The sequence below is a fragment of the Oncorhynchus clarkii genome, chromosome 4, assembly GCF_045791955.1.
Source record: "Oncorhynchus clarkii lewisi isolate Uvic-CL-2024 chromosome 4, UVic_Ocla_1.0, whole genome shotgun sequence".
NCBI classification, from domain to species: Eukaryota; Metazoa; Chordata; class Actinopteri; order Salmoniformes; family Salmonidae; genus Oncorhynchus; species Oncorhynchus clarkii.
Window position 1 is genome coordinate 82,988,345 of NC_092150.1, and position 23,748 is coordinate 83,012,092.

General features: G+C 43.7%; 1 protein-coding gene across 7 annotated transcripts in view; it reads left to right on the plus strand.

The window, feature by feature from the left end:
• The window catches only part of LOC139407371 (gephyrin), a 154,522-nt gene that overhangs the window by 87,871 nt on the left and 42,903 nt on the right, over positions 1 to 23,748 (plus strand). For 5 of the 7 annotated variants that reach the window (XM_071151091.1, XM_071151092.1, XM_071151094.1 and 2 more), the window contains exons 7-8: positions 5,376 to 5,663; positions 10,880 to 11,014. In XM_071151091.1, coding sequence (XP_071007192.1) covers positions 5,376 to 5,663; positions 10,880 to 11,014 — 423 coding nt within the window. The remainder of the gene's footprint in view (positions 1 to 5,375; positions 5,664 to 10,879; positions 11,015 to 23,748) is intronic. The other 2 variants (XM_071151093.1, XM_071151097.1) reach the window with 1 other exon arrangement.

The window sequence follows — 23,748 nt, forward strand, 5'->3', positions numbered from 1 at the left end:
AAAGGGCCAGACACAATGAAACATCTGACTGGTACTTTGCACCTCTGCAGTTAACTTTGTTGTTCACATAGAACAGTTCTAATTCTGATTTGCACTCCAGGCCACAAGGCAGTAGCTTGTTTGACTTGTGCCTGCTGTAGCTAATTTAACCTAACTAGCAAGCTGCACTAATGTTTTTGCTAGCTTGCTAGAATGTGTAGTACTAACTACATGGCCACAACTAGATAACTAGCGTCGCAACATTATAATTAAATCGCAATGGATTTGCTTTTCAAATGAAGCAGCTGCCTGTTAGCTGTCATTAGTATCTGCTAACCATGTGTATGTGACAAACAAAATTTGATTTGATTAGCTTTGTTGTGATAGTAAACATTTAGCTAACATTAGCTAGCAAGCTAACTGGCACCGGCAGTATGTGTTAATTGAGAGTTCATTAAATGATTTATTCGTCATCTTGCTGGAAAAGCATTGGTAAAGTATTTAGTAAAGTATTTAGTAAAGTATTTAGTAAAGTATTTAGTAAAGTATTTAGTGTTATGTGCATTGTGCTGCACTTGCCACCCCATTCGTTTCATATGAAGTGTGTGACTGCCTCGCTCGCTAGCATGCTAACGTTAGCTAGCTAACTAATGAGCAGGTGAACATTATCAAATTGAATCTAACAAAAACAATCCTTCTTCAAGCACAAAACTCCTTATCTAATTGTAAAATATATAGAGACTCGCTCTACAAAAAAATAACAAATAAATGTGTTATGCAGTTTTATTGTTTTAATTAACAATCCTGATGAAAAGGCGTTGAATTATACTGTACCATAACACCTGTACTCATATCAGTGTTTCAGGGCCCTTATCCACAGGGCATCTCAGAGTAGGAGTGCTGATCTAGGATCAGGTGTCCCCCGGTGTAGATCAGCACTCTCACATTTACTTTGATCAGTGTCATTGTGACTGAGTAGTTAGTCTCTTAACTCTTGGGAAAATGTGCACTGAGATTGTACCCGAATACAGCACACACACAATGCACACCATGAGCAGATCACTTTTGTGTCCTTGCATGCTTTTGGGCGTGCGTGGCTACTGCGTGTGTTCCCACGCGCCCGCGTGTACTTGCACCGCTAGACTGCTCTACCCGCTACCTCGCCATCTGTCTGTCTGTCTCCCTCTCTCTATCTCCTCTCTCTCTTCTCTGTCCCCTCTCTCTCCGCTGACCCCACATCTGTCTCTGTCTCATTACTGAGGCATTTCTACTGATGAATTTTATTATTTATTTTAATCAATTACGCCCCCTCTTCCCATCTGGTGCCATATTAGTGTCTCCCCCATCAGGCCCCCAGTCAAACATAACTGTATGAACGGCCCATCACCCACTTTTATTATCTCTGATCCCACATCATAAAGACAGGGGAAACTGGGAGGGCTGAGGACAGAGTCAGGGCTGAGGACAGAGTCAGGGCTGAGGACAGAGTCGGGGCCGAGGGGACAGAGTCGGGGCCGAGGGGACAGAGTCGGGGCCGAGGGGACAGAGTCGGGGCCGAGGGGACAGAGTCGGGGCCGAGAGGACAGAGTCGGGGCCGAGGGGACAGAGTCGGGGCCGAGGGGACAGAGTCGGGGCCGAGAGGACAGAGTCGGGGCCGAGGGGACAGAGTCGGGGCCGAGGGGACAGAGTCGGGGCCGAGGGGACAGAGTCGGGGCCGAGGGGACAGAGTCGGGGCCGAGGGGACAGAGTCGGGTGGGCTGGGCTCTGTGGCATGAGATCAAGCCCTTTGGGGTGTCTGATCTAGTGGTCCTGTCTCCAGTCGTCTCTTTTTTTATTTGTTTTATTTTCATTCTCCCATTCATCACTCACTCACTCACTCCCACTCACTCACTCACTCACTCCCACTCACTCACTCACTCACTCACTCCCACTCACTCACTCACTCACTCCCACTCACTCACTCACTCCCACTCACTCACTCACTCCCACTCACTCACTCACTCACTCACTCCCACTCACTCACTCACTCACTCACTCCCACTCACTCACTCACTCACTCCCACTCACTCACTCACTCACTCCCACTCACTCACTCACTCACTCCCACTCACTCACTCTCTCACTCTCTCACTCAATTCAATCTAACAATTTTATTGGCATGTGAAACATATGTTTACATTGCCAAAGTAAGTGAAATAGATAATAAACAAAAGTGAAATGAACTATAATAAAATGAACAGTAAACATTACACTCACAATAGTTGCAAAAGAATAAAGACATTTAAAATGTCATGTCTATATACAGTGTTGTAACAATGTGCAAATAGTTAAAGTACAAAAGGGAAATGTAACATAAATATGGGTTGTATTTGCAATGGTGTTTGTTCTTCACTGGTTGCCCTTTTCTTGTGGCAACAGGTCACACATCTTGTTGCTGTGAAGGCACACTGTGGTATTTCACCCAGTAGATATGGGAGTTTATCAAAATGTGATTTATTTTAGAATTCTTTGTGGATCTGTGTAATCTGAGGGAAATATGTGTCTCTAATATGGTCATACATTTGGCAGGAGGTTAGGAAGTGCAGCTCAGTTTCCACCTCATTTTGTGGGCAGTGAGCACATAGCCTGTCTTCTCTTGAGAGCCAGGTCTGCCTACGGTGGCCTTTCTCAATAAGAAGGCTATGCTCACTGAGTCTGTACATAGTCCAAGCTTTCCTTAAGTTTGAGTCAGTCACAGTGGTCAGGTATTCTGCCACTGTGTACTATCTGTTTAGGGCCAAATAGCATTCTAGTTTGCTCTGTTTTCTCATGATTTGGTGGGTGTAATTGTGTTGCAGTCCTGGGGCTCGTTGGGGTGTGTTTGTGAACAGAGCCCCAGGACCAGCTTGCTTAGGGGACTCTTCTCCAGGTTCATCTCTCTGTAGGTGATGGCTTTGTTATGGAAGGTTTGGGAATCACTTCCTTTTAGGTAGTTGTAGAATTGAACGGCTCTTTTCTGGATTTTGATAATTAGCGGGTATCGGCCTAATTCTGCTCTGCATGCATTATTTGGTGTTTTACATTGTACTTTGAGGATATTTTTGCAGAATTCTGCATGCAGTCTCAATTTGGTGTTTGTTCCATTTTGTGATTTTTGGGGAGATGGTGTGCAATCCCCAGACCTCACAACCATGAAGGTTCTATAACTGATTAAAGTATTGGTATGTCAAATTGTATGTTCCTTTTGATGGCATAGAAGGCCCTTCTTGTCTCTCAGATCGTTCACAGCTTTGTGGAAGTTGCCTGTGGCGCCGATGTTTCGGCCAAGGTATGTATAGTTTTTTGTGTGCTCTAGGGCAACGGTGTCTAGATGGAATTTGTGTTTGTGGTGCTGGCGACTGGACCTTTTTTGGAGCACCATTATTTGAATCTTACTGAGATTTACTATCAGGGACCAGGTCTGACAGAATCAGTGCAGAAGATCTAGGTGCTGCTGTTGGCCCTCCTTGGTTGGGGACAGAAGCACCAGATCAATCACAAATAGTAGACATTTGACTTCAGATTCTAGTAGGGTGAGGCCGGGTGCTGCAGACTGTTCAGGTGCCCTCACCAATTCGTTTTATATATATGTTGAAGATGGTGGGGCTTAAGCTGTCTCCCTGTCTCACCCCACCGCCCTGTGGGAATAATTTTTTTGGGGGGGCCAATTTTAACTGCACACTTGTTTGTGTACATGGATTTTATAATGTCGTATGTTTTTCCTCCAACACGACTTTCTATCAAGTTGTATAACAGACCCTCATGCCAAATTGAGTCAAAAGCTTTTTTTAAATCAACAAAGCATGAGAAGACTTTGCCTTTGCTTTGTTTTATCAATTAGGGTGTGCAGGGTGAATAGGTGGTCTGTCGTATGGTATTTGTTAAGAAGCCAATTTGACGTGCTCAGTACATTGTTTTCACTGAATAAATATATGAGTCTGATGTTAATGATAATGAAGAGGATTTGCCCAAGGTTGCTGTTGACACATATACCATGGTAGTTATTGAGTTCAAATGTGTCTCTACTTTTGTGAATTGGGGTGATCAGTCATTGGTTCCAAATATTGGGGAATATGCCAGAGCTGAGGATTTAAGGATAGCCAATTGGAATTTGTGGTCTGTTATATTTTAGAATTTCATTTAGGATACCATCAACACCACAGGCCTTTTGGGGTTGGAGCGTTTGTATTTTGTCCTGTAGTTCATTCAAGGTAATTGGAGAATCCAGTGGGTTCTGGTAGTCTTTAGAATTTGATTCTAAGATTTGTATTTGATCATGTATATGTTTTTGCTGTTTGTTCTTTGTTGTAGAGCCAAAAAGATTGGAGAAGCGGTTTATCCATACGTCTCTGGGTTCTAGCAATTAAACAGGATCGTAGGAAGGTCAGTTTTACGAGGGTATGTTTGGCAGCATGAGTGAAGGATGCTTTGTTGCGAAATAGGAAGCCGATTCTAGATTTGGATTGGAGATGCTTAATGTGAGTCTGGAAGGAGAGTTTACAGTCTAACCAGACACCTAGGTATTTGTAGTTGTCCACATATTCTAGGTCAGAACCGTCCAGAGGAGTGATGCTGGACGGGTGGGCAGGTGCCCAGATCCAAGGGGGGTGTACGTATGATACCGACTTCATGTACCACTTAGCAGAGGCTTTTATCCACATGGATTTAACATGTGCATATGATCCCAGTGGGAATTGAACTCACAACATGAGCTTGCTAGCTCTCTATGAACAAGAGGCAAGATGACCTTACAGCAGTGCTATTAAAACTTCTTCAGGGGGGGACCTCATTTTCTCTGCCAGAATTTATGGGGACCTCATTTTCTCCGCCAGAATTTATGGGGACCACATTTTTTTTCCAAATGTAATGACACAACCTTAAAATCAGAACAGTTACATTTTCACATCAATAAATAACCTTCAAATCCTTATTTGCATCACTCATCAAAATTATGAGAACCAATAAATATATTTACTCAATATTCATTTTATTATTGTATTTTTCAACTTATCTCCAAATCGAATGTACTGTATATTGTCCAATAAAATAATTTTCACTCATAATATTTTTATTAATTGTAAGTTTTTTATTTGTCGACCCCGACATTGAATACCACTGGCTAAGAGTCTGAGCCATAGGCAGGACGGAACTGAGATTGTTACCCTACTATCATGCCATTGACCTGCTGTAATAACCCCTAACTCTCCCTCTATCTTCCTGACCTCTAACTTCTGGCCCTCCCCTCTCCTCCAATAGGAGTTTCCAGTTCATCCTGCTGTATTAACTCTCACCCTGACCTCTAACCTCCTCCAACAGGAGTGTTTCCAGTTCATCCTGCTGTATTAACTCTCATCCTGACCTCTAACCTCCTGCAACAGGAGTGTTTCCAGTTCATCCTGCCCGCGCTGCCCCACGCTATCGACCTGCTACGGGACGCCGTGGTCAAGATGAAGGAGGCGGTGGACGAGCTAGAGGACCTGCCTTCGCCCCCGCCGCCCCTATCGCCGCCCCCCAATAGCTCGCCGCGGCGGCAGACTGAGGACAAGGGCGTACAGTGTGAGGAGGAGGACGATGACAAGAAAGACAGTGGTGTGGCGTCCACCGAGGACTCCTCGTCCTCGCACATCACCGCAGCCTCCATCGCCGCTAAGGTAACCAATGGGGAGGTAAGGGAACGTAGCAGGAAGGTTTTCCTGACAGGACTGGGATCTGAACTTTAAGGGTGGTGCAATGTTTATGTTCCCATTCTCCACTATTTTCCTCTCTTCTTCCATTGTGTACACTTCCACTATTCTTCTCCTTCATTTCAAAGCATTGGATTGGTCTAAGCATTGGCTAGAGAGGGAGTTTCAACCATAAATCCATGACTCAATGTGTACAAGTGAACACAGTGAGAAAAGGGTGGACAATCGGGATGTATGTACACTACATGACCAAAAGTATGTGGACACCTGCTCATCGAACATCTCATTCCAAAATCATGGACATTAAAATGGAGTTGGTCCACCCTTTGCTGCTATAACAGCCTCCACTCTACTGGGAAGGCTTTCCACTAGATGTTGGAACATTGCTGCGGGGACTTGCTTCCATTCAGCCACGAGCGTTAGTGAGGTCGGGCACTGATGTTGGGAGATTACGATTAGCTCACATTAGGCGTTCCAATTCATTCCAAAGGTGTTTGATGGGGTTGAGGTCAGGGCTCTGTGAGGTCAGGGCTCTGTGCAGGCCAGTCAAGTTCTTCCACACCGATCTCTACAAACCATTTCTGTATGGACCTCGCTTTGTGCACGGGGGCATTGTCATGTTGAAACAGGAAAGGGCCTGCCCCAACTGTTGCCACAAATCGTTTGGAATGTCATTGTATGCTGTAGCATTAAGATTTCCCTTCACTGGAAGTAAGGGGCCTAGCCTGAACCATGGTAAACAGCCCCAGACCATTATTCCCCATCCACCAAACTTTACAGTTGGCACTATGCATTGGCACAGATAGCATTCTCCTGGCATCCACCAAACCCAGATTTGGCCGTCGGTCTGCCAGATGGTTAAGCGTGATTCATCACTCCAGAGAATGCTTTTCCACTTCTCCAGAGTCCAATGGCGAAGAGCTTTACACCACTCCAAGCCGACGCTTGGCATTGCGTCGTGATGGTGATCTTAGGTTTGTATGCGGCTGCTCGGCCATGGAAACCCATTCCATGAAGCTCCCGACAAACAGTTCTTGTGCTGACGTTGCTTCCAGAAGCAGTTTAGTAGTGAGTGTTGAAAACCTCACAAAAATAACTTATAGTTGACCGGGGCAGCTAGATTTTATACACCTATCAGTAACGGGTGTGGCTGAAATAGCCGAACCCACTAATTTGAAGGGGTGTCCACATACTTTTGTATATATAGTGTATCTACATATTTCATATTAAACAACTCGCCATGCCATATTTCATACAACCACCATGCTCATTATTATTCTCTACACTTGTAACAACCCCATGTCTGTCGGTAAAATCTGTGAAATATGCATTTTTTTTCAGATGGACGTGTGTGTGTTTTTGTGTGTGTGTGTGTGTGTGTGTGTGTGTGTGTGTGTGTGTGTGTGTCATTCATTGTCCATTGAAGTGACTGTTGTCCATTTCCATTGTTCTGTCCTGTCCAAGATCAGAGTGGACCTATACCGCTGTGGCCATGTTGTCATGGTAACGTCTGTGTGGTCCAGTTCCGGCTCCATCCCTCCATTTTTTATCATTGTCCTATCATGGACTTTCATTGGTAAGAGTCCATGGGGCAATTTCCCAGACCCAGATTAAACATCCAGAATAAAAAAGCACTATCCGGGACTAGGCTTAATCTGTGTCCAGGAAACCCTAGATACATTGCATGTAGATGTGATTCATCTCTGTGATCTATAATCTATCCCCATGTCATCCTGGAAATAGTATCGTACCATCCATATTACCCAGGTTCATTCATTATTCATTCATTAGTGTACTATCATCACATTTAGAAGTGTCTCAGTAGCTCTTGGTTAACCTCTTAAATGTAATGGCAAAATGTAGATATCCACCTAAATAGACATACCCAAAAGAACTGCTATTCGTGTGTAATTACATCGTTCTGACATGCAAAATCTTGGTATATTTGGAATGAAACGCATGTCTTCCACAACATGTGAACAATATCAGAAAAAAATGGGATTGATAGACCTAACAACTGGACATGGGTAGATGTTTTAATAAGTGGTGTCAGGTGTGGTCACAGGAAGATTCCAAGTGTCCCTAAACCTCCCCAAAGTGGCATATGTCTGTAAATGTGATAATTCCAGTTCTATTACATATTCACAATCTCTAAATCAAATCAAAATAAAATGTATTTATATAGCCCTTCGTACATCAGCTGATGTCTCAAAGTGCTGTACAGAAACCCAGCCTAAAACCTCAAACAGCAAGCAATGCAGGTGTAGAAGCACAGTGGCTAGGAAAAACTCCCTAGAATGGCCAAAACCTAGAAAGAAACCTAGAGAGGAACCAGGCTATGTGGGGTGGCCAGTCCTCTTCTGGCTGTGCCGGGTGGAGATTATAACAGAACATGGCCAAGATGTTCAAATGTTCATAAATGACCAGCATGGTCTAATAATAATAATCCCAGGCAGAACAGTTGAAACTGGAGCAGCAGCACGGCCAGGTGGACTGGGGACAGCAAGGAGTCATCATGCCAGGTAGTCCTGAGGCATGGTCCTATGGCTCAGGTCCTCCGAGAGAGAGAAAGAAAGAGAGAATTAGAGAGAGCATACTTAAATTCACACAGGACACCGGATAAGACAGGAAAAGTACTCCAGATATAACAAACTTACCCTAGCCCCCGACACAAACTACTGCAGCATAAATACTGGAGGCTGAGACAGAAGGGGTCAGGAGACACTGTGGCAATTACAACATGAAGACACTTTGGAGAGGTTGAAAGGACGCTTTTTTAAAATGGGGACGTTCTTCCTCACCCGTGCCCCAATGTCATTTTTCACCCTCCTTGAGACATGGTCGTTATTGAATGCCTTATGCTGTGTGGTGAGCATGGTTACTTCCCTAGTGTCCTTCCATATCACAAAAAGCAGCGTGTCAGTCCTGATGCAACGTAGGGTCCCCCTCTCCGCTGTCTTTGTCATGTCGTTTACCTTGGTTTTGGGGAAACTGATTCTCTTAGAATGAATTGTGCCACAAGCCCCCATTTTATTTTCCAAGGAGGTCTATGAAAAGCATGGGACTAGTATAAAAATGGTTCACAAAGAGCTTGTACCCACTGCCAAGTAAAGGGAAGTCCATCAGCTGCATGACAGTCTTAACTAAGGCCCTTCCCAGTGGGTGTGATCGCCTTGCCTTCATAGATGAAAAAGTTCCACGTGTAGGCAGGCTGAATCGGCACAAAGAGCTTGTAGCCCCATTTGGTCGGCTTATTATTCATATATTGCTTCAAGCCAATTGGAGCCTTTGAGGCAACCATGCGCTCATCTATAGATAGAATTTGAGCAGGCTGGAAGTAAGTTGTGCATGCCTCCACCATGTCATGATAAAGGGGATTGACTCTTACAAGACGACCCTGCTTTTGCAGATACCGTACTCATACCAGACTGAATTGAATAAAAAAATAAAAAAGTGCCCCAAATATGGGGACTTTTTATATTTAAGAGGTTTTTAAGAGAACTACAGGATCTGTCTGTTTGGAAAGCATGTGGTATAAAAAGGAACTGTATATTCCACTGCTGTAATTATATGTTTTGTTTAGGCATAGGGTTTGAAATGAATAAAGGTTTGGTTTAGAAAGGAGGGTTAGGCTTAGAGTTTGTTACCACTGTCTGCCGTCATTCATTCTGCCAGTCAAATATGCACTGTCTATGTGACAATAAGGCACAAGATGCTGTGCTATAGTGCAGACAGTTAAATATGCACTGTCTATGTGACAATAAACTACAATATGCTGTGCTATAGTGCAGACAGTTACATATGCACTGTCTAAGTGACAATAAACTACAAGATGCTGTGCTATAGTGCAGACAGTCAAATATGCACTGTCTAAGTGACAATAAACTACAAGATGCTGTGCTATAGTGCAGACAGTCAAATATGCACTGTCTATGTGACAATAAACTACAAGATGCTGTGCTATAGTGCAGACAGTTAAATATGCACTGTCTATGTGACAATAAACTACAAGATGCTGTGCTATAGTGCAGACAGTTAAATATGCACTGTCTATGTGACAATAAACTACAAGATGCTGTGCTATAGTGCAGACAGTTAAATATGCACTGTCTATGTGACAATAAACTACAAGATGCTGTGCTATAGTGCAGACAGTTAAATATGCACTGTCTATGTGACAATAAACTACAAGATGCTGTGCTATAGTGCAGACAGTTAAATATGCACTGTCTATGTGACAATAAGGCACAAGATGCTGTGCTATAGTGCAGACAGTTAAATATGCACTGTCTATGTGACAATAAGGCACAAGATGCTGTGCTATAGTGCAGACAGTTAAATATGCACTGTCTATGTGACAATAAACTACAAGATGCTGTGCTATAGTGCAGACAGTTAAATATGCACTGTCTATGTGACAATAAGGCACAAGATGCTGTGCTATAGTGCAGACAGTTAAATATGCACTGTCAATGTGACAATAAACTACAAGATGCTGTGCTATAGTGCAGACAGTCAAATATGCACTGTCTATGTGACAATAAGGCACAAGATGCTGTGCTATAGTGCAGACAGTTAAATATGCACTGTCTATGTGACAATAAGGCACAAGATGCTGTGCTATAGTGCAGACAGTTAAATATGCACTGTCTATGTGACAATAAACTACAAGATGCTGTGCTATAGTGCAGACAGTCAAATATGCACTGTCTATGTGACAATAAGGCACAAGATGCTGTGCTATAGTTCAGACAGTTAAATATGCACTGTCTATGTGACAATAAACTACAAGATACTGTGCTATAGTGCAGACAGTTAAATATGCACTGTCTATGTGACAATAAACTACAAGATGCTGTGCTATAGTGCAGACAGTCAAATATGCACTGTCTATGTGACAATAAGGCACAAGATGCTGTGCTATAGTGCAGACAGTTAAATATGCACTGTCTATGTGACAATAAGGCACAAGATGCTGTGCTATAGTGCAGACAGTCAAAGTTAAAGGGGCATCTGCAGTTGACACGGTAACAAAGCAGTCAGTTGCAGATTGTCCCTTTTAAAGGGTGTTAGTGTGTTATCTATAGTACATATTCTGCAGTCAGTGTCAGTGCTATTTTCTCTCTCTCTCTGTGTGTGTGTGTGTGTGTGTGTGTGTGTGTGTGTGTGTGTGTGTGTGTGTGTGTGTGTTTGGATAGATCCCAGACTCCATCATCTCCAGGGGTGTCCAGGTCCTCCCCAGAGACACAGGCTCTCTGAGCACCACGCCCTCTGAGTCGCCCCGCGCCCAGGCCACCTCGCGGCTCTCTACCGCCTCCTGCCCCACGCCCAAAGTAAGGCCACACACACACACACACACACACAGACAGCATTTTTCTGCAGCAGTGTTTTCTTCCGTGTCTATCATCACTGTGCTATGACAAACCAAAGTGTGTGCTTGTGTGTGGAGGAGAACCTGCTGTGGCTAGTATGGTAACGGTTGTGTGTGGAGGAGAACCTGCTGTGACTAGTATGGTAACGGTTGTGTGTGGAGGAGAACCTGCTGTAACTAGTATGGTAACGGTTGTGTGTGGAGGAGAACCTGCTGTGACTAGTATGGTAACGGTTGTGTGTGGAGGAGAACCTGCTGTAACTAGTATGGTAACGGTTGTGTGTGGAGGAGAACCTGCTGTAACTAGTATGGTAACGGTTGTGTGTGGAGGAGAACCTGCTGTAACTAGTATGGTAACGGTTGTGTGTGGAGGAGAACCTGCTGTAACTAGTATGGTAACGGTTGTGTGTGGAGGATAACCTGCTGTAACTAGTATGGTAACGGTTGTGTGTGGAGGAGAACCTGCTGTAACTAGTATGGTAACGGTTGTGTGTGGAGGAGAACCTGCTGTAACTAGTATGGTAACGGTTGTGTGTGGAGGAGAACCTGCTGTAACTAGTATGGTAACGGTTGTGTGTGGAGGAGAACCTGCTGTAACTAGTATGGTAACGGTTGTGTGTGGAGGAGAACCTGCTGTGACTAGTATGGTAACGGTTGTGTGTGGAGGAGAACCTGCTGTAACTAGTATGGTAACGGTTGTGTGTGGAGGAGAACCTGCTGTAACTAGTATGGTAACGGTTGTGTGTGGAGGAGAACCTGCTGTAACTAGTATGGTAACGGTTGTGTGTGGAGGAGAACCTGCTGTAACTAGTATGGTAACGGTTGTGTGTGGAGGAGAACCTGCTGTAACTAGTATGGTAACGGTTGTGTGTGGAGGAGAACCTGCTGTAACTAGTATGGTAACGGTTGTGTGTGGAGGAGAACCTGCTGTAACTAGTATGGTAACGGTTGTGTGTGGAGGAGAACCTGCTGTGACTAGTATGGTAACGGTTGTGTGATTTATGCTTGTTTGCTTGGGTCAAGTTGGTAATCGTTTGAATGGAATTATATTGAATAGACCCAGCACTCTCTCACACACACACACACACACACACACACACACACACACACACACACACACACACACACACACAGACCCTTCACCATCCCCTGCCTAAGTTAACCCACTCCAGTCTCTCCTGCAGGTCTAACATTCAGAGATGCAGTCAGTCTCTCTCTCGTTCTCTCTCTTTCTCTAGTTCTCTTTCTCTATCTCAATTCAATTTTCAATTTCAATTCAAGGGCTATCTCTCTATCGGTCTATTACTCTCTATCTGTCACAATCTCTCTCCCTCTCTATTTCTCTCTACCTCTATTTCTCCCTCTCTCTCTATTTCTCTCTCTCTCTCTATTTCTCTCTATATATCGCTCTCTCTCGCTCCCTCTATTTCTCTCTATGTATGTCTCTCTCCCTATATTCCTCTATGTATCTCTCTCTATCTATCCAATCTCTCACCTCATCTGTCTTGTCTCCTGGGAAAGTGTCATGAGAATAGACCAGAGGTTTCTATGGGAATGGCTGAAGGAGAGCGACCCATATATACACTGAGTATACCAAACATTAGGATCGCACAGTGCAGCCTCAAATCGTCAGGGCATGGACTCTACAAGGTGTTGAAAGTGTTTCCACAGGGATGCTGGCCCATGTTGACTCCAGTGTTTCCAAAAATTGTATCAAGTTGGCTGGATGACCTTTGGGTGGTGGACAATTCTAAATACACACTGGAAACTGTTGAGCGTGAAACGTCCAGCAACGTTGCAGTTCTTGACACAAACTGATGAGCCTGGCACCTACTCGTTAAACCTCGTTCAAAGGAACTTCAATATTTTGTCTAGCCAATTCACGCTCTGAACGGCACACATACACAATCCATGTCTCAACTGTCTCAAGGCTTAAAAATCCATCTTTAACCTGTCCCCTCCCCTTCATCTACACTGATTGAAGTGATTTTAACAAGTGACATCAATAAGGGATCATAGCTTTCACCTGGTCAGTCTGTCATGGAATGAGCAGGTGCCTTTAATGTTTGTTTTGCATACTCAGTCTATATATACAGTGTACATAGATCTGCTACTGCAGCTTTACAGGTTCAGTCAGGCTGTCCATGGTCTTTATGTACTGGTGTCTTAGAATGGTACACTGTGGAGACCTGAGGATGAATATACCGTGAGAAGTGACTCAATGTCTGTGTTTTTAATTTACAATGAATTTACAAAGTTTTGTTGGTGTCATAAGCAGATGCGTACTTAGAATCATCTCAGTTTTCATTGTTGCTATGTTGCTTAGCAACAATGAAAACTGAGATGATTCCATGTCCAAAAGTTCCAAGAAGATTGACTCCACCTACTTACAGTAACCTGGGGTTGTTGTTGATTCTAGAGTATAGAGTCTTGTTCTCTGTATGTAAGGATGTAGAGTCTAGAGAAAGCTGTGCTCCGATCCTCTTATCTTCAGTGGTGTTATTGTATAACTTGTGTTCTATATGTTCTGTATAGCGGACGTGTAATGTAAGGAGTAGCCATGGTGCTGCTGTCTCTATGTTACTAGTACCACTGCAGTACGAGGCCTAGTACTCTACATCACTAAACTAAAGCCCTTTTGTTAATGACCCAGTTTGAGTTGCTGCCTCTCTGTCAGGAGTTTCTTTATCCCCCACATGAGTCAGCGCGACTGTGTGTGTGTGTGTGTGTGTGTGTGTGTGTGTGTGTGTGTGTGTGTGTGTGTGTGTGTGTGTGTGTGTGTGTGTGTGTGTGTGTGTGTGTGTGTGTGTGTGTGTGTGTGCGCCTCTCACCACATGTTCTCACAAGTCTTAATTTGAAGCGGAAATACCCTCTGCTGCTCCTCCTCCAGACCAGACACACACACACCAAAGAGAGAGGCACCCAGACGCACGGCTCCAATGTCCAAAGCTGTCTGTCTGCACAGCCCAGGAGCAGACACACACAAACTTGTAATGCACACAAATAACACAACATGAAAATTAACACAGACAGACACACACATGGACAGACTGTCTCACTGCTACCAGGCACACTGCTACCAGGCACACACTGCTACCAGGCACACACTGCTACCAGGCACACTGCTACCAGGCACACTACTGCTACCAGGCACACTACTGCTACCAGGCACACTACTGCTACCAGGCACACTACTGCTACCAGGCACACTACTGCTACCAGGCACACACTGCTACCAGGCACACACTGCTACCAGGCACACACTGCTACCAGGCACACACTGCTACCAGGCACACACTGCTACCAGGCACACACTGCTACCAGGCACACACACTGCTACCAGACAGAGTAACACACACACACACTCTGACTGTGATGCTAGTGTAGTTGTACCCTTCCACTCTAGTGAGCATGTAGTGCAGTTACATAGTGGTTGAGTTTGGATTAATGAAGCATGTGGGAGTGTGTGTGTGTGTGTGTGTGGAGGCGGGGTCTGTTTGACCCTGATCTCTGGCTCTCTCTCTATCTCTTTCTCTCTCTCTTCTTCTGTCTCTCTGTCTCTTTCTTTCTTTTTTAATCCCTGTGTCACTGTTCTCTCTTTTTTCTCTCTCTATATATGTCTCTCACTCGCTCACCTTCTCTCTCTCTCTCTCGCTCTCACTCTCTGTCTCTGTCTCGCCTAGAAGGCCAGCATCCCGGAGTCGCCTCTTCACTGTTGATGTTGAGACTGGTGTTTTGCGGGTACTATTTGATGAAGCTGCCAGTTGAGGCGTCTGTTTCTCAAGCTAGACACTCTAATATACTTGTCTTCTTGCTCAGTTGTGCACCGGGGCCTCCCACTCCTCTTTCTATTCTGGTTAGAGCCAGTTTGCGCTGTTCTGTGAAGGGAGTAGTACACAGCGTTGTACGAGATCTACAGTTTCTTGTCAATTTATAACATGGAATAGCCTTCATTTCTCAGAACAAGAAAAGACTGATGAGTTTCAGAAGAAAGGTATTTGTTTCTGGCCATTTTGAGCCTGTAATCGAACCCACAAATGTTAATGCTCCAGATACTCAAATAGTCTAAAAAATGACAGTTTTATTGCTTCTTTAATCAGAACAACAGATTTCAGCTGTGCTAACATAATTGCAAAAGGGTTTTCTAATGATCAATTAGCCTTTTAAAATTTTAAAACCAACGATGGTCGCATGTCACAAGCTGTGGAAGCCGAAGACAGCGACCTGTCGCAAAGCAGCCTACACTCCCAACGAGAGGCCCGGAGCAGATACAAACAACAAATAGTGTAGACGCCCTGGAGCTTGATCTCCCTGCACCTTTATCGCTAGGGGTAACTGTGTCTGCGGCCGCTGTGCCTACTCCTTCCCCTATGATTTTGAAGTTGACGTCGGCAACCTTCCATCCTGCTCTGTATCGAGTGGGGCATCTCCATCTGTCGGAGGCACCATCCTGTGAAGCGTGGGAGTGGCCGGATTTCCTCGTCCTTCTCACCAGCCGGGATTTCGCAGCTCCATGTTAAGATATGTGACTGTACCTGGTGCAAAAACAATGTCCTATCCCGGAGCACGTGTAAATGACATTACTAAGCTGCTCCTGAATGTATTACGCTAGCACATGGACATCGATTCTATCGCAGTCCATGTGGGTTTTAATGACATCAGCTCTGAACAGTTGAAACTGGATTTCAAAGAGCTGATTGACTCTCTCCTAAACACTAATAAAAGTCCCATCATATCTGGCCCTCTGCCATCTCTGAATCGTGGCATTGAACTCTTTAGCAGGATTCTCTCTTCACAACTGGCCACGTGATTATTGCAGCTCATTGGGTGTAACTTTAGTTGACAATGTCGATACCTTTTGGAAACAGAACATGTTTTATAAGGAGGATGGGATCCACCCAAATCATTTGGGTTCCTGGATCCTTTCACAGCATTATAAGGCTGTGTTGAGACAATGACTTATCAATGACCCAAGTCCAGCTCAGTTAATCCCTACCATTGTGCCGCTGAGTCATCATTATGCTTTACCAATTGTACATTACACCAGGGGCATCAGTAGACACAATGTAAGTAACCTAATGTATGTCCCTTTAACTGGCCTGAATGCCTCTGCTGATCCTACAGCTATTGTATGCAGTAATCATGTGTCTATGAACCAGAGTTATACTGTTAGCACTGAGGCGGTGTGCTCTAGTAGGAAGTTCACTCTGTGCAGCTCACCCTGCACTAACATAAAGAACATCATCATATCTACTTCTGCTAAGCTTCCCAGTAAAGCAATGAAAACAAGCAAGCGTCCCAGAAAAGTCCTCAAAATAACCCACGTTAACATATGTAGCTTAAGAAACAAGGTTCATGAAATTCATAACTTGTTAGTAACAGATGACATTCATCTCTGAAACTCACTTAAACAAAGCATTTGATGATACAGTGGTAGCAATACAAGGTTATAACATTTACAGACATGCCAGTGGTGGAACAGTCCGTATCTGGATAACGTGTAAAATACTTGATAATGTATGTAATATCAACAGTGAGGTATATTGAGTGATTTAAATATCGACTGACTTTCATCAGGCTGCCCACTCAAGATAAATCTTCAAACTGTAACCAATGCATGCAACCTGGTTCAGGTTATCAGTCAACCTACCAGGGTAGTTAAAAACAGCACAGGAATGACATCTTCAACATGTATTGATCACATGGGGCACATGGAGCGGCAGGGTAGCCTAGTGGTTAGTAACCGGAAGGTTGCAAGTTCAAATCCCCGAGTTGACAAGGTACAAATCTGTCGTTCTGCCCCTGAACAGGCAGTTAACCCACTGTTCCTAGGTCGTCATTGAAAATAAGAATTTGTTCTTAACTGACTTGCCTGGTTAAATAAAATAAAAAAACATCTTTACTAATGCTGCAGAAATGTGCTTGAAAGCTGTATCCAGATCCATCGGATGTAGTGATCACAATATAGTAGCCATATCTAGGAAAACCAAAGTTCCAAAGGCTGGGCCTAATATAGTGTATAAGAGGTCATGCAAGAAGTTTTGTAGTGATTCCTACTGTATGTTGTTGATGTAAATAATATCTGTTGGTCCATGGTGTGTAATTAGGAGCAAACAGACACTGTACTTGACACATTTATGAAATTGCTTATTCCAGTTACTAATAAGCATGCACCCATTAAGAAAAGGACTGTAAAAACGGTCAAATCCCTGTGGATTGATATGGAATTGAAACATTGTATGGTTGAGAGGGATGAAGCAAATAAGTCTGGCTGCACAACCTATTGGCAACATGTTCTGCAAATTAAGAAAGCATGAAACGGAATAAAAAGAAGAAACTACACTAGGAAACAAAGATAAATGACAAAGAATAATAGTATAAAGCTTTGGAGCACCTTGAATTACATTTTGGGAAAAAAGGCAAACTCAGCTCCATCATTCATTGAATCGGATGGCTCATTCATTACATAACCGACTGATATTGCCAACTACTTTAGTTATTTTTTTCATTGGCAAGTGTCACGAACGCTGGAATAAATGGACCAAGGCGCAGCGTGCGTAGAGTTCCACATGTTTATTTAAATGAAACTCACAGAAAACAATGAAGCGCAAAAACGGAACGTGAAGCTGATGTAGTGCTCGCAGGCAACTATACATAGACAAGATCCCACACCAAACAGGTGGGAAAAAGCTGCCTAAATATGATCCCCAATCAGAGACAACAATAGACTCTGATTGGGAACCATACCAAGCCAACCTATAAATAAATAAACTAGAATGCCCACCCTAGTCACACCCCAACCTAACCAAAATAGAGAATAAAGGATCTCTAAGGTCAGGGCATGACAGCAGGATTAGCAAACTTAGGCATGACATGCCAGCAACAAATGCTAACACTACACATCCAAGTATATCTGACCAAATTATGAAAGACAAGAATTGTAATTTTGAATTCCGTAAAGTGACTATGGAAGAGGTGAAAAATGTATTGTTGTCTATCGACAATGACAAACCACCGAGGTCTGACAACTTGGATGGAAAATTACTGAGGATAATAGCAGACGATATTGCCACTCCTATTTGCCATATTTTCACTTGAAGCCTACTAGAAAGTGTGTCCCCTCAGGCTTTAAAAAATATATATATTTCACCTTTATTTAACCAGGTAGACCAGTTGAGAACAAGTTCTCATTTACAACTGCGACCTGTCCAAGATAAAGCAAAGCAGTGCAACACAAACAACACAGAGTTACACATGGGATAAACAAACGTACAGTCAATAAAGCAATAGAAAAATCTATATACAGTGTGTGTTAATGTAGTAAGATTAGGGAGGTAAGGCAATAAATAGGCAAAATAATTACAATTTAGCATTAACACTGGAGTGATAGATGTGCAGAAGATGAATGTGCAAGTAGAGATACTGGGGGTGCAAAGGAGCAAATAAATAACAATATGGGGATGAGGTAGTTGGGTGGGCTATTTACAGATGGGCTGTGTACAGGTGCAATGATCTGTAAGCTGCTGCTTAAAGTTAGTGAGGGAGATATGTCTCCAGCTTCAGTGATTTTTGCAATTCATTCCAGTCATTGGCAGCAGAGAACTGGAAGGAAAGGAGGAGTTGGTTTTGGGGATGACCAGTGAAATATACCTGCTGGAGCGCATGCTACGGGTTTGTGCTGCTATGGTGACCAGTGAGCAGAGATAAGGCAGGGCTTTACCTAGCAAAGACTTAGAAATTACCTGGAGCCAGTGGGTTTGGGGACGAATATGAAGCGAGGGCCAGCCAATGAGAGCATACAGGTCGCAGTCGTGGGTAGTATATGGGGCTTTGGTGACAAAACGGATGGCACTGTGATAGACTACATCCAATTTGCTGAGTAGAGTGTTGGAGGCTAATTTGTAAATGACATCGCCGAAGTCAAGGATCGGTAGGATGGTCAGTTTTACAAGGGTTTGTTAGGCAGAATGAGTGAAGGATGCTTTGTTGCGAAATAGGAAGCCGATTCTAGATTTAATTTTGGATTGGAGATGTTTAATGTGAGTCTGGAAGGAGAGTTTCGCTACCTAAGGATAGCAAAGCCCCCTTTACTGGCTCAAATAGCCGACCAATCAGCCGGTTGCCAAACCTTAGTAGTTTGAAAAAATTGTGTTTGACCAGATTCAATGTTATTTTACTGTAAACAAATTGACAACAGACTTTCAGCACTCTTATAGCGAAGGGTACTCAACAAGCTCAGCACTTCCACAAATTACTGATGATTGGCTGAGAGAAATTGGTGATAAAAAGATTGGGGTGGCTGTTTTGTTAGACTTCAGTGTGGCTTTTGACATTATTGATCATAGTCTGCTGCTGGAAAAACGTATGTGTTATGGCTTTACACCCCCTGCTATATTGTGGATTAAGAGTTACGTACATGTCTAACAGAACACAGAGGGTGTTCTTTAATGGAAGCCTCTTGAACATAATCCATGTAGAATCAGGAATTCCCCAGGGCAGCTGTCTAGGCTCCTTACCTTTTCAAGCTTTACGAACAACATATTAGTTGAGTAAAGTCAGTGCTTTGAGTAAAGTCAGTGCTTTGAGTAAAGTCAGTGCTTTGAGTAAAGTCAGTGTGTCTATGTATGTGGATGACTCAACACTATACACAGCAGCTACTACAGCAACTGAAATTAGTTTCAGAATGGGTGGCAAGGAATACATTAGTCCTAAATATTTCAAAAACTAAAAGCATTGTATTTGGGACAAATATTTCACTAAACCCTAAACCTCAACTAAATCTTGTAATTAATAATGTGGAAATTGAGCAAGTTGAGGTGACTAAAATGCTTGGAGTAACCCTGGATTGTAAACTGTCATGGTCAAAACATTTTGATACAACAGTAGCTAAGATGGAGAGAAGTCTGTCCATATTAAAGCACTACTCTGCCTTCTTAACAGCACTACCAACAAGGCAGGTCCTACAGGCTCTAGTTTCGCACCTAGACTCCTGATCAGTTGTTTGATCAGGTGCCACAAAAAAAGGACTTAGGAAAATTGCAATTGGCTCAGAACAGGGCAGCACGGCTGGACCTTGAATGTACACAGAGCGCAAACATTAATCATATGCATGTCAATCTCTCCTGGCTCAAAGTAGAGGAGAGATTGACTTCATCACTGCTTGTATTTGTGAGGGGTATTGACATGTTGAATGCACTGAGCTGTCTGTTTAAACAACTAGCACATAGCTCTGACACCCATGCATACCCCACAAGACATGCCACCAGAGGTCTCTTCACAATCCCAAAGTCCAGAACAGACCATGGGAGGCACACAGTACTACATAGTCATGACTACATGGAACTCTATTCCACATCAAGTAACTGATGCAAGCAGTAGAATCAGATTTAGATTTTAAAAAATACACCTTATGGAACAGTGGGGACTGTGAAGTAACACAGACATAGGCACAGACACATGCATACACACACATGATAACATACACACTATACACACACGTACACATGGATTTTGTGTTGTAGATATGTGGTAGTGGGGTATGGGCCTGAGGGCACACACTTAGTGTGTTGTGAGTTCTGTAATGAAAGTATTGTAATGTATTTAAAATGGTATTAAATGCCTTCATTCCTGCCTTGGCAGCAGCTAATGGGGATCCATAATAAATACAAATGTATACCATTGGAGCCAAGGCAAGACGTCTCTCCTCCTCCTTCACTGGAATATGTAAAGTGAATCACTCTGAGAAGACTGTTATAAACAAATCACCGCCTTGAGCCCTTGACCTCTATCTCCATCCCCCTTAGAAGAGATATGGCCAAGGGAAGGGTGTAGCTCAGGCAAGCGCATACACACACACACACATGCACACGCGCACATGCACACACGCACACATTCACACATGCACACCTACACACTTATACATTCTGTAAGAACACACAACACACACAGTGTTAACACACATACACGCTTATACACTTATACATTCTGTATGCACACACAACACACACACTGTTAGCACACGGTGCGGCAGGTAGCCTAGTGGTTAGAGTGTTGGACTCGTAACCTGAAGGTTGCAAGATCAAATCCCAGAGCTGACAAGGTAAAAATCTGTCATTCTGCCCCTGAACAAGGCAGAATAACCCACTGTTCCTAGGCTGGTATTTTTTAACATTTTAAACACACACATAACACTGTATACACATTCATGCACATTGTCCAATGCGATCTCTACAGTGTTGTTGTGAGGACATCACTAGCATCACTCGGACTCAAACACTGCTACATTCTTATTTATAAGGCCATTTCAGGAAAACTGCTTCTCTTCTAGATAGAAATGGAAACACATTCAAGCTCCGATCTCAATCTTGTTTTATGCTAACAGTCCCAAACATGGAAAACGGTCCTTCTGTTACTCAGCCCCCTGGTGTTTGGAATTCCCTCCAAGCCAACCTACAACCCCCGGGACCTGGTGTCCCTGGAGGAGGTCAAAGGACAAATAGATGAACAAGTTGTTGAGACATGTTGCTGTTTCTAGTTGTCACCCGATGGCACTAGTTTGTGTTGCCTTATGTAAGGAAGCATATTGTTTTTACTTCACACACACACACTCTATTTGTTTGCTGTTGTATTTGTGCGGTTGCCAGTGTCTTCTGTCTGTGTTGTCCGTTTTGACATACATTGTTGTTGTGTTTGTCATCCCAGCTCTCGTCACCACAGGCGCCGTTTTGCCTCTTGCCAGGCCGTCGTTGTAATAAGAATTAGTTCTTATTGGTTAAATAAAAATATGCTGTATCCACACACACATCACACACACATCACACACACATCCATACACATCACACACACACATCACAAACACATCACACACACATCCACACACACATCCATACACATCACACACACATCCATACACATCACACACACATCACACACACATCCATACACATCACACACACATCCATACACATCACACACACATCACACACACATCACACACACATCCATACACATCCATACACATCACACACACATCACACACACATCCATACACATCACACACACATCCACACACATCCATACACATCACACACACATCACACACATCCATACACATCACACACACATCCACACACATCACACACACATCCATACACATCACACACACATCCATACACATCACACACACATCCATACACATCACACACACATCCATACACATCACACACATCACACACGTCACACACACATCCATACACATCACACACACATCCACACACACACATCCATACACATCACACACACATCACACACACATCACACACATCCATACACATCACACACACATCCACACACATCACACACACATCCATACACATCACACACACATCCATACACATCACACACACATCCATACACATCACACACACATCCATACACATCACACACATCACACACGTCACACACACATCCATACACATCACACACACATCCACACACATCACACACACATCCACACACATCACACACACACACATCACACACACATCCACACACATCACACACACACATCACACACACATCCATACACATCACACACACATCACACACACATCACACACACATCCACATCCATCCATATACATCCACACACATCCATCCATATCAGCCATAGTAGGCTAGATCAGCATCCTTCCTAGTATGTAACACACTGTACTGCGGTCGTTGCTACGTAGCCTTGAACAGCGATACACTGTCCGTACAGTAGTGTCTGTAGGATAGATCTCTCTCTATGTTGTGGGTGTAGTCCAATGATTGCGGTCGTTGCTACAGTAGCTGTGTAAAGTGGATAAGTCTGTCCAGTATTATATCTGTCTGCGTATGCCGGTGATCCTTTCTAGCTCAGTTGCTCAGCAGAAGCTCAAACAGGAATTACCCATGACGCTCTCCGTAGAGAAATGGTCTTCCGAATCGGAGGCTTTGCTACAGGACTGCTTTGCTAGCACTGACTGGAATATGTTCCTGTACTCCTTTGACAGTGTCGACGAGCTAACCACCTCTGTCACCTGCTTCATTAAGAAATGCATCGCCAACGTTGTCCCCAACAGTTAAGGTTCGCTGCTTCCCCAATCAAAAGCCCTGGATTCACATTGAGGTTGGCGCTAGGGCTACAGTCCATTACTGGTTAGACCCAGCCGTGACCTGCCCAATGATGCCTCTCTACCAGACCAATTCAATGCATTTTATGCTTGCTTCAACAAAAAACAACACCAAGCCGTGCATAAGGGCCCCCACCAACCCAGAGGACTGGGTGATCTCGCTCTCCAAAGCAGACGTGAGTGAGGTTTTTGAATCAGGTCAACGTTCGCATGGCCGCGGAGTGTTCTCAGAGCACGCACAGAACAGCTTGCAGGCATATTTACGGTTAATTTCATCCTTTCCTTGTCCCATTCTGTAATCCCCACGTCTCAAGCTGACCACCATCATTCCTATTCCCAAGAACTCTGAGGCTACCTGCCACAATGGCTACCGCCCTGTAGAACTTACATCTGTAATCATGAAGCCTAGAAAGGCTGGTTATGGCACACATCAACTCCATCATCCCAGACACCTTAGACCAGTGGTCACCAACCAGTCAATCTTCAAGGCATTCCTAGTCGATCACCAAACATTTCTGTAGAAAAGCCAATGATCAAAGCT